Source organism: Pararge aegeria, chromosome 19, assembly GCF_905163445.1.
Source record: "Pararge aegeria chromosome 19, ilParAegt1.1, whole genome shotgun sequence".
Classification (NCBI taxonomy): Eukaryota; Metazoa; Arthropoda; class Insecta; order Lepidoptera; family Nymphalidae; genus Pararge; species Pararge aegeria.
Window position 1 is genome coordinate 4,284,372 of NC_053198.1, and position 13,136 is coordinate 4,297,507.

The 13,136-nt window shown below is 35.4% G+C and overlaps 1 protein-coding gene across 1 annotated transcript in view; it reads right to left on the reverse strand.

Annotated features, from left to right (window-relative positions):
- LOC120632014 (senecionine N-oxygenase-like) overlaps window positions 1-10,468 on the reverse strand; it is a 29,309-nt gene extending 18,841 nt beyond the window's left edge. The window contains exon 1 of the mRNA XM_039901762.1: window positions 10,241-10,468. Coding sequence (XP_039757696.1) covers window positions 10,241-10,327 — 87 coding nt within the window. The 5' untranslated portion in view covers window positions 10,328-10,468. The remainder of the gene's footprint in view (window positions 1-10,240) is intronic.
- Window positions 10,469-13,136: the final 2,668 nt, after the last annotated feature.

The following is a 13,136-nucleotide window of genomic DNA, read 5'->3' on the forward strand; positions in this document are numbered from 1 at the left end:
TCAACATGGATGTTTTACAGTGTCTGGGTGTTTATGTGTATATTATAAGTAATTTATGTGTTTTATATTCATAAAAATATTCATCACCTATCTTAGTACCCATAACAAAAGCTTCGCTAACTTTGGTGCTAAGATGGCGATGTGTGTATTGTAGTAGTATATTAAAAAAAAACACTCTTCCAACGGAAAGATTTGTACACAATCACTACGCGACGGTTTGGTGATCGCAGTAGATGGTAAGTAATAGGAAGTCACTTGTTATAAGGATTTCTATGACTAGTACACAGGACGCTGCTGTCCATTGCTCCGTTCTTCTTCTTCTTCTTCTTTCCCTGGGCTTGTATCCGTACTTGGTCGGCCGGAACCTTCCGTTGTACGTAGTGCCACTAGTACGGCTCCCAGCCCGGCACTCCAGCCAACCGAGCTCACTTCGGAAGCTTAGCAGGCCGCGGTCACCAAGTGCTTCAGAAGTGATCTTGGGGAGCCAAGGTATGCTGCTCTGCTACTCTACTACATCGGAGCTTTACGTGTTGCGGTGTTTCATTTACCTCCATCCATACTCTGCACAGTCCATGTATGTATGTATGTATGTGTGTGTCCAGTAGATGCGAATGCATGTGTGCGTTCTCCGTTATATTATTTCCTTAGTCACCTCGTACGACACCCGCGGGAAGAGTACGGGTGGTGACGACTGTATTCTGATCTTTCGTACCACACAATTTTATATTGTCCATGACACAGTATTGTGTGGTTAGTGGAAACATCCAACAATGATGGTATTCATCCAATGAAACATCACACAGAATATAATTGAACTTTAATTACCACGTTTTAATTATCTTGTCTGTGGTACCTATCTCAAGCGTCCATGCATAGTATGAGTACGTATGTACTATGTATAATGTGTAGTCAATAATTAATAACTATTAGTCGTGACCGAAATTATCAGCTTAGCTTGTTCAACTTTTTTTTCGGATTGTGTGTAGCTGATTAAAAGTGGCGTGCACAGGGTATGCATATGATATAAAATAAAAAGAAAATCTCCATTACGAGTTATAAAAAACTTAAGGATAGGCTTTGTAAGAGTTATAAAAAGTCTACCCTATCCTTCAGTATTTATAACTTGTACTGGAGATTCTCTTCATTTTATACCCTGTGCATACCCTCTATGCACGCCACTGCTGATTAACCCTAATGATTTTAACTGTTAGGCTTGTTGGCGTGCCACGGAATGAAGCTCTGCCAGGCAGAGTTGGATCCCTAGGGCTCGAAGAAGCGAAGGGATCGTCGGCCTGAGGGTGCCTCATGTGAGGCTGAGCCTCGGCTCAGGATGCGGTTTGGGAAGGTGATTAGTCCGCACGCCTCCGAGGCCGCGGTGTGAGGTCACGTCCGGATGACGTCAGAAGTCGGGGACCTCGTCTTCGCCGGTGAAGACCCTGTGCAGTTAATTGTGAGAATTGCCAGTAGTAATCTGATCGCCAGGGTCGTGAAGGATATGTTTAGGCCTCCTCTTCTTGAGAGTGGAGTTAAGGTTATGTGAGTAAAAAGAAGCCGCAAATATGAGATGGTTAGGATTTGTTCAACTACGGATTGCGAGGTCCTCGGTTCGATTCCCGGGAAGGGCCAAGAATTCTTAATTATGCATTCGGTTTTTCTGTTATTCTTCTATTATAAACTGTAAGTACTGCTACCCGGAGTTAGAAAACTGGTAATGTGAAACTTGCGCCTGCATCGAGCACAGGGTATTGATATCCAAATATTTGATATATACAAATTTCATCTTTTTTTTTTATTACAAGTTAGACCTTGGCTGCATGGCCTGATGGTGAGTGATGATGCAGTCTATGCGGGCGACGAGATATGTGTGTAGGTATGTGTGTATCGCTAATGCAGTCGTATTTATATCGTTTTAATAAAATATCGGGCTAATATGACTTTATATTATAATATAATAATATACCATCAGGTGAGATAGCAGTCAAGGGTTGAAGTCAAATAAAATTAAACCTAGAAGGAAAACCATGCAGGCCAATCTACAGGTATAAATATTAAAACGAAAGTTAGATAATAAACATTGTAGTTTATAACGATTGCGTAAAGGCAGCCTCAACTGGACCGGTTTGTATCCAGTTTTCTTGATATTCGGGTTTAATTCAATCAGCGTTCATTGATCTGTCATCTTACAAATGACCTTAATATTTGCTTTAATCCGCGAAAAGGAGGAAAATCTGTATGGTGAAATATTTGATTTATACACCACACCAAACAGATCTTCGGCTATGTACTAATGGTTGCTTAGTTGGAGCTTAAAGTATGGACAAACAGACAAGCTAATTTTTGCATATGGTTTTATTTAAACTGAATTCGATAGATCATCACAAGTATATACCTAATTACCTAAGACTGTATATTGGTATCACCCGTATCTACCCAACATCATGTCAACAGTTTAATGCAATAATTATGTCAACTGAATTATATACTAATACAATTATAGTTAGACCATAATCGCTACTAATATTAAAACTTTGAAGACGCTTTGAAGACGCTAGCAAACCTTACATCAAAGCTATCCCATTGCGTCCAATTTGAAAAACGAATTCCCCAAGAAAAAAAAACATGCATGACAGTCTTTGAGGAGTACTAATTCTACAGTTAAACATATATAGTATACCTACATATAGTTCTTAGAAACCGTTCGGTGAGTATGACGAGAGTTAATTTTTTTTTTTACCCAAAAAGTGCTCTCCTAAAGAAGGTTTCACTTCAAATATCGAATTCACGAAATGCATTCCGTGTCATAATTTTCAAACTTTTCAATGATGAGTAAAATATAAATACTACAGAAGAAATCAGGATCTCAAGGTAAGTTCAAGCAAAACTACAATTATGGAAACACACGCTAAACTTCCTCATGCGCTATCATCTAACTAAGACCCCGATTGTCTGTAGAATCGTGATGACCGATGAGGCAAGACCTTTGCAAACATGGAGAGAGACATGCGAGCCGGTTACGAAACGCTTCCCGTTTCGCCTTGAGCTGAGCAAGTTGCCGCTTACAGTGTGTCACTCAGGTATCTGCTGGTATAACTACTACGTACAGGAAATAACTAAGCATTTTTATCGCATCTTACGCCCTAGATTTTTAACTGGTTTTATGGATCGAGAGGGAGTGAATAATTTTGGGGGGGTGTTTAATCCAATCAATAATTCTCTATTCAAATAAGCCTATCACAGGCATCCATGTAACCGAAAAGACCACGAGTCTGAAATTATATATTTTTTTACATTAATGTATGGTGATAATTGAGTATAATTCGTTAGCTACAACTAAAGATACGAAGGTTCATGTATCATAATAATATGTACATAAGCGTTATTTAATATAACATACATATTCATGTATCATTATACGATTTAATCGCCATCAAAATATCTCATACTTTTACGGAATATAGCTAGCTTTATCCTAGCAATGAACATTTAAGACAATTTTTAGTGTATACTTTTGTTATTGTACCCACACGTACAATAATATGCAGTTTAAAGAGTAGAATAAAAATATGCGCGAACCCGGAATAAGTAGGCCTCATGGACCTTTTCTAATATTGTTTTGAAGTATATACCGGAACCACAGATAATTAAATAAATACTTTTGTACTATCGTCGCGCAGCTATCTACGCTAAATAGCCTTGCAGTTTTTCCGGTAGAGTTCATTTTAAAAGCGGTTATTATATCCTGTGGTATATAAAAAAAAAAAAAAATTATATATAAGATAGCCCAAGAAGTCTTATAGTTTCGCACGATGTAATCATTCGGAAGTATCCAGAGTTTTAATACACCAAAAGAAGAAAATCTAAACAATCTTGTGTCACGATTTTAGTACCACTTCTGATAAATAAGTAATATATATACTTTCTAGACCTGTGTTCGCTCGCTTTGCGACAAAAAGGTCGTCAAACTCATGAATTATTTCATAAGTGGTTTTCTCACGTGATAATGTTTAATTGAGTAATTCTAATGCGAAACCTCAAACGATTAATCAGTTGTTTATGTAAAACCACAGACATCAAATTAACATGGATCTGACCAATTAAAGTACGAGTAAGCAAGAAGTGGATTTTTTAATATTGTCGTAGTATATTCGACTTAAAATACTCTTTTTTTTTCAATTTTTAGTAGTGTTTTACCTACACTTGGAGGAATTATCAATTTTTATATGCATTTTAAATTTAAAAAAAAATTAATATACTCTATTTTTCCATAATTGTCCTATTATGCAAACAATCTTTTTATTACTTTTAAAATAAAATTATTTTTTGAACATAAATAAAAATAGTTCATTCACTTAAATGTATTTTTATTTTGCTTTTATTAATTAGAATATGAATGAAAAATAAATAGTTTACCGTTTTCTATATCTCTTCGATATACATTTAAAATACTTGATGGATTTTGAATAGAAAGTTTAAGAAATTAAAAAACCAACTTTACAAATGGCGCTAAACAACTTTAATGTTAATTTTCAAGGTTTTTATAACAATAAAAAAATCTTCTTAATTAGCAAAGAGGCAATCAAAATCTTGAAATTGTCGAATATCTCCAAGTGTTGGTTTTCTTGACTTAGCCTTCCCTGTTTAACTTTGAATTCCAGTTAATTATCCTCTAGGCATAAAAATTGTACAAGACAAAAGCGGCACGTGTCTGAGACCTTTTGTAAAACAGCCAGCTCCATTGCGTTTACATAAAGATAGTTTATTTATTTATACTCTGAGGCCAGCTGTTTAGTCCTTTAACTTAGGCTAAATAAAAATGCGTTGTTAGTGAAACGCTTAAGTGTTTTAAAGAGAGTTTACATAAAGATAGTTTATTTATTTATACTCTAAGGCCCGCTGTTTAGTCCTTCATCTTAGGCTACATAATTAAATGTGTTGTTAGTGCAACGTTAAAGGCGCTTAAGTGTTTAAAAGAAAACATTTTCATTTTCTAGACTAGCGCACCAAAACCTATGCTTTATTGCTTTCCATCAGCCATAAGTTGTTTTTGAGGAGTTTATAGTTCATTGTGTCTTACCAACCAACCTACACACACAAATGTGTGTAATCTTTTTTTGTGGTTTTGGGTAGTTTACGAACTCTACGTTTTGCAGTGTTGTGGCGTACTTCGGTTTTCCAAGCTATATGCCTAGCGAATTCCTACTGCTTTTACTTTCTGGCTCTCTGGTTGTATAGTTTTGATCACATATGAGTCCAAGCATAGCTCTCTCCGTAATCTGTTGAAAGGATCTCAGCGCTCGTTTCAGAGTCGAAGAAGTAAAGAAGAAGTCTCGTAGGTACGAGTAGGTACTACAATTTCCGCTGTTACCCGACGCGAATGTAAGTCAGCGTGAAATTTACTTTAATCACAAACATCGGAGCTCCGACACAGTAAAGGCGGCCATAGTTTTGCTATTCCGTTATATCCCGAGAGGGTGCAGGCAATTTTAAAGGAGTGTTTGATCAATGCAAAAACTTTTTCATCTAAGATAGGTCATCGGATTGTTTTTTTTGTTGCTTTAAAATTACGACACAGACATCTTGGTGTGTGTGTCTGGGATTTTGTTTTAACCTGCCTTGAAGATTCTCTTAAAGAGGCTGGCAGGAAACCAAGACAGTTGGTGTATAGTTTACACCGTAGTAGTTATAAGAAGCTCGGAGAACCGATGGACGTTGGGGTTCCAAGGTAGACCTCGCACAGGTAAACGAAGCGTTGGTCGGCCCCCAACGAGGTGGGCAGACGAGATCAAACGAGTCGCTGGGAGCCACTGGAAGCAAGCGGCCCAGGACCGTGGCTAGATAGATAGATAGATAAAGTCTTTATTGCACAAATTAAAAGCGAAAACAAGAAATAACAAAACACACACACACACACACACACATAACGTGGATTTTAGAACTCCCTACAAAAGACCTATGTCTAGCACTGGACTTCAATCGGTTGAAGTGATGATGATGAGTTATCAGCAACGTTGATAAAGTTGGTTTTTCTGTGCTACTGGAAAAGGGATATTTTACATTTGATTACAAATTAGACCTTGACAGTATGCATCGATAAATTTTTAGGAGTGCCGCGTGCGCTCTGAATCGCTTGAATATTCCGATAAAGAGATAACTAGTCGTAGCCCAAGCATTCCACCAGAGCAGTTAACTGAGTCAACATTGAAATTTTAAGTAACCTAGATTGGCCACTACAATTGGATATTTTAATTATTTGTAACAGTATATCATTCATAGAAACTGTTTATTGCGTAGTAATAGGTAGGTATCTAGAAGCGGTGATAGCCCAGTGCGTAGGAGCTCGACTCCATTTATGGGGTGCCGAGTTCGAATCCCAGAACACACTCTAACTTTTCCAAATTATGTTCGTTTTAAGTAATTAAAATATGACTTGCTTTAACGGTGAAGGAAAACATCGTGAGGAAATCTGCATGCCTGAGTGTTCTACATAATGCTCTAAAGTGTGTGGAGTCCACAAATGCGCTGAGCCAGCGTGGTAAAGAGATAAACCTCATCGTGGGAGGAGACCCGTGCCCTGTAGTGGGCCAGAAACAGGTTGATATCATGATGATGATTTTCAACATTTCTGGTACATTTCGAAAAAATAAGTTTTAACTAATAATAATAATAATTTATTTATTTCATATATAAAAGTGTATACAGCAGGAATCTCCTAATGGACACAGTGATACTCTATTTAAAGGAGTGCTCGCACTAAGGTAACTTGTGTTACGAGAGTTGCCACCTTCCTTCGGACCCATTACAACAACGTGAAATTAGGCAAATTCAAAACTTCCGAAATATTTCTTCTAACACCCGCTAACGACATATTTACTCCCGGACGTTGTTAAAATATTCCTTATCATACAATTTTTGACTATGAACATCAATCTTTTGTTACATACAAATCTTTAAAGGGTTTTACCCTTAACATTGTTAAGTCGCTTAAATTTTAGATTTTATCAAACACCCCGACACAATTGTCTATGGCCTCTTCGGCCATGAGTCCATTACACTTAACGTATGATATTATGACTGCCGCATCGAATTATATCCTTTCACTTGGACGTTATTTCGTTTATGTAACAAGTACCTACCAGTAAACTCATTTTTAATTTTTATTTATTGCGTATTTTCAATTTTTTGCAATACATTAAGCTAGTAATGGTGTGGTACTTAGTTGAAATTAAAGATAAGCCTAATACAGATTTTATGTTCATCATAACCGACCGATTACAGGACACTAGTGTCAAATCATGGGTAGTGTTTTGTACGGTTTTGGTTGACTTAACACGCCTTTTAGAATATTGTCCATAACACTCAGACATGCAGGTAGAAATTCGACGTGGCTGACGCAATGGTAAACTTTGTAGTCTTTTATAAAGTGGTCCCTAGTACGATACCCGGCCGAAGAAATTTGGAAGTTCATAATTTTTTAACTTTTCTCTGGTCTGCTTAGATACCCGATATGGATTTAATTTAACAATTTTAAAAATGTATATTTTATATCAGACTGACATAACATGAAGAATTCCAAAAATATAAATATAATATCTGGCTGTAAAAATATCGAAGAAAAATGGCGGGAACTTCAATAACCTATTTTTGTTATTACGGCACGCGGCGTTCAGCCGACTAGTCCAAATTCAAATTAAAGTTTAAAACAATGAGCATAAGAGTATATTAATAAAAGTAGAATTTATGAAAATCATCATTTACCAACAAGTGAGATTGATACAAGGTGTAACTTTTAGAGGAATAAAAAAGGTGCATTTCGGGGCGAACTTGCTCAAATCCTGACCACCTAGACTAGCTCCGCATCTAATATGGAGCTAGATGAGAAGCAGTGGCGTGCATAGAACGTATGCACAGGGTATGCAGATGATTTAAAATGAAGAAAATCTCCAGTACGAGTAATGAAAAACTTAAGGATAGGCTTTGTGGAGAGTTATAACAAGCCTACATTTGAGTATTTATAACTCGTATAAATTAGTGCATACCCTCTTTGCACGCCACTGATGAGAAGTATAGAATAAGAATGTATTTAAAATAAAAAGTAGCTACCAGTGACAATATAATAACCTAAAGATTCACACTGTATTGCAAAAACCAAGGATATCTAACAAACTAAAATCCACTTGGGTTTTTTAAATTATTAATCCTAATTACCTACGTGTTATTGTTGAAAAACGAAAAATAGTAAAGTCTGAGTCTTTTTGTAACAAATGTTGTGAGAGTTTAAAAAATTCTTTTATTTTCTATAGTCATAAATGGCGGACAAAACAGTTTCCTGATAAGTGATGACATTATGGTTAGCGGAAAACCATCCCTTAAAATAGAGCAATATCTCGCAGGATATACGCGTTCACAAAGTGCCGCTCAGTATACCACAACCTAAAGCATAGGTGCAAGTCACATTTACCTATAATCATTCCAGCAAGAACGACCCTCAGGCCGCAACAAAGCAATGCTATCTGTCCGCAGAAATACTTTGTATATATGATGTATAATAGTATATATATTATATATGAAGTATAAATATACTAAATATAATACGACAATACACACATCGCCACCTAGCCCCAAAGTAAGCGTAGCTTGTGTTATGGGTACTAAGATGACTGATGAATATTTGTATGAATTATATATACATAAATACTTAGAAAATACATATAAACACCCAGACACTGAAAAACACTTAATGCTCATCACACAAACATTTTCCAGTTGTGGGAATCGAACCCACGGCCTTGGACTCAGAAAGCAGGGTCGCTGCCCACAGCGCCAGTCGGCCGTCAAATATATATATATATATGTACATACAAAGTAACTCATGCACTCATTAAGCAAAATTTAGATGGCTCCTAATATAATAATTAATGACCAAATGTTTCCACTTATTTAACAAGTTTTCGTTCTCTAACTTTGTACTAACATACTGTCGCAATTAATAAACTAGGTTACAGTGATTCCAACGTGGTATTCCAATTAATTAATTCCATTAAGTTTTTAGTATAATTTACCAGTTTCCTATTGGAATCTGTATCCGCCGCGCTTCAAATTTGTTATGCCTTTTTCTTACATACGTAACTACAGAAAAATTTATGTTTGCTAACTAGGTTCGGTTTCTGATTATTATGCAAATCCTTCATAAGCTTTTTGCAGTATCACGCATTAGTATTTTAACATGTATATAATATAATATTATTGTGACGGCAGATTAGAATATTGAATATTAAGAATAATAATTAATTAGAATATTATTGCATTTGCTGCAATCACCAACCCTGTTTGTCTGCCCAGCGCGGCGTTGTGATTTAACGGCCGATTGGCGCAGTGGGCAGCGACCCTTCTTTCTGAGTCCAAGACCGTGGGTTCGATTCCCACAACTGCAAAATGTTTGTGTGATGAAAATCAATGTTTTTCAGTGTCTGGGTGTTTATATGTATATTATAAGTATTTATGTATACTATTCATAAAAAAGTTCATCAGTTTTCTTAGTACCAATAACACAAGCTACACTTACTTTGGGACTAGATGGCGGTGTGTGTATTGTCGTAGTATATTTATTTATGGGAAAATCCCTCTCGTTCGGCAGCACTGGACTGTTAAAGGCTATATCGATGATATATGTGAACTAAGTACTTAAAAGTACCGGTAATCGGTACATTAGGGACGAACTAGGTCGCTTTCCCAATTTTTATTCAAACTTATATACCTATGTATTTTATTAAATTAATAAAGAAGATAATATCTAAATAAATAAAACTCTGCATTGCCAACTGAAACTCACAACGTTTATCACACGTTTTTAAATAAAGATAAATTTCTACTAAAATTACAACTGGCTATCTGACTCTAAATCGACATCCCAGAATTCAAATCCCATATCACAGCGTTTTTTTGAAACAATGCCGACTCGAATACTCATAACATATCATGATATCACTATCCAGGAAGGAATTTTTTGAATATATTATTCAACAAAAAAAAGTATTTAACAAAAAAAATTATAGTTGTGAAATATATTCTATTTTATTTTCTCTAATACTTTTCTCTCAAATATCTCACTTTTATACCACATATTCTCCCCATTAGGCTTTTTGTAAAATTTTGCTTGAATTTTCACAAAAATTAAATAAGTTTATCGAAAAAATATTAATTATAGACAACAAGATTCTAAAACTTAAAAAAAAAAACTCACCAAAGACAATCCGTTAGATGTTCCAATAAAAACAATATTCAAACACAATAACAGAATAGTAGTCCGTAAAACTATTAAAAGAGACATTTTTAATTTAACACTAAAGTTATTAAATTACCAAAATGTTATTATTACGAATTAAAAAAGATCACAACAAAACTGCCTAGTTTTTTTTATTTATTTACGTCGCGTAGTATGGCACAGGTCGAAGCTACATTCGTATGCCGAGCGAAACATCGAATGAGGCTGTATCTCACAGTGAGGGCTGTACGAGGGTCCAGCCAATATTACCTTGGCAATCAAGGCCTACTGAATCATATACCTGTCGCTATTCGTGACTTTAGTAAAAAACGACCAACAATTTTGTATGTGGTTACTTAATTAAGTTTTAATAACTTCTTATTCATTACTCATTGTTTTTTTTTCTTCTTATATAACGTCATGTTAGACCAGTATATTATCCCTACTAATATTATAAATGTGAAAGTAAGTTTGTTTGTTACGCTTTCACGCAAAAACTACTGAACCGATCGTCATGAAACTTTGTACACATATTCCTGAAGGTATTAGAAGTAATATAGGATGTTTTTATCCCGAAATTAAGCTCAGTTCTTTTGGGAGAGGGGACGACATAACGCCGTCAAATGATAACCGATTTAAATAATTACTTACTTACTTTTTGTATACACAACTTAAAAATTTCAGTAGAATTAGTTCCCCCTAAATTGAATGCCACATGTCTTTCGAAAAACAAAAACAAACGCAGACGAAGTCGCGGGCAAAAGCTAATAATGAATATAATTGTACAACATTTATTTTTATTAGGTAGACTTTATAATTCTATCAGTCTCAATGGTCAAGTGGTTAGCATTTCATCGGCTACAGATGCCGGATCACGAGATCCAGGGTTCATTGCCCGGATGTGACCATTTTTTTAAGATGATATTAAGTTTTTCTGTTAAGAAATTCTCACCAGCCCGGTGTTGGGATATTCGCGTTCTCCATCCCCTTGCCTCAGAGAGCACGGTAAGCCGTCAGTCCTGCTTGATACTCACACTAACGTGTGCGATAGCTACTACGCTCCTAACTATAAATTCTAACATAGGACTATTATTTACTAATATAATTTTCATCTAAGCATCTAATTATGCGGTTACGTACTGTTTTGAGTGACCGCGATTATATTATGTTATAAATCTAAAAGTATGTCACCTACAGACAAAATGTTTATATCGTTATGTTGCGTTTCTCACGAGTTAATACTAGACAAAGTGGTCTTAACGATTTAATAAAAAAAATGTTTTAATATTTGTTTTGTTTTTAATTGATTTATTGTTAGGTATCCAGCAGCAATAGTATATATCTGTTGCTTCACAGGTCTCATTCAATCGTATGGAATCGAATGAGACCTGTGAAGCAACAGATTTTCTAAAGTTATTACTGATTTTGTGTGCATATACACAGAAAAAAATACTCAAAACTAGCCATTTAAAAGGATATTTCGATGGTGGTTAATGAGTTATATACAGATATTGACTCCCTTAAATTATAGCTAGTTCGATCCCGTTCACACTTTTCAAGTAGGAAACGACCAAACACGTTGCTTTAAAGTTTTTATTTAAACATTGTAACATTTTAATGTTATATATTTAGGTACTTAGGGCCTTTACATACAATTTACAAATATGCAATCGAAGTATATTACCTGAGTTCTTAGTTATTTCAATAACATAATATGTTGTTCGTGTAGGAGCTTTGATAGCCCAGTGGGTAGGACTTCACTTCACTTTCGGTGTCGCGAGTTCGAAACCCAGTACGCACCTCTAACTTTTCAAAGTTATGTGCGTTTACGCAATTAAAATTTCACTTGCTTCAACGGTGAAGGAAAACATCGTGAGGAAACCTGCATACCTGAGAGTTCTCCAAAATGTTCTCAAAAGTGTGTGAAGTGGTGGACTATGGCCTTAACCCTTTCTCATTGTGAGAGGAGACCCGAGCCCAGTAGTGGACCGGCAATGGACTGGCGGCGCGTTTCTAAATCACACCGCGGTTTCGCACAAGTCTAATGTGCCTATGCTGTGCTTTTCGGAAGTTCCAAAAGAGTAGGTAGGTACACCTATAAAGATCGACGAACAAGATTCTGAATCATATTCTTATAATATAAATAAACAAAACTATTCAAGTAGAAACTTAATAGGATGAAAAACTTCTCTGTGATGGCCTGAAGTATCTACTAGTATATAGGTACAAAAAATATCTTACTTTTGTAGAATCAAAGGTTTTATTTTTTTGAATTTATAACAAAAAACTTAGCAACTGATTATTTGAAATCACACAATACTTGATATAGGTACGTTTACGTACCTACGTCACATTGGAATATCGGTTACGCTTTTAATCGGTTATGCGAAGTGAAAGTCCTAGATGTAAAAAATGGGACAAGGATATAATAAGAAGATATCTACTGTATATTGGGAATTACTTACTAAGTTAGATTTATTTGTACCCTCGCGATTACCTAGGCATAAAAAGATTCTGCACGTACCCTTAACTAAAACTAAGAATAGATTTAATTACTTTTTAATCCGTGTCTCTCGCCTTCTTAATTCTGTTTACAATGACCCCGAAATTGACCTATTTTATGGTAATATGAATAGTGTACGTCGCAAATTAGTAGATAAACTGTTGCATGCTAGGTAAACTTAACACTTTGTTTTAGTTTGCTGCGTTTCTGCTGGGTTCTATCAGGTACCCTTGTTTATATAAGACTTATCTGTGGAAACCTGTTATTAGTTTTAAGTCAATCAATCTGTTAACTAGTTAGTATCTACAACTGTTGGTTTTCCAATTAAAGAAAAATAAAATAAAAAAAAATAAACTTTCTTTGTTTCTCGTT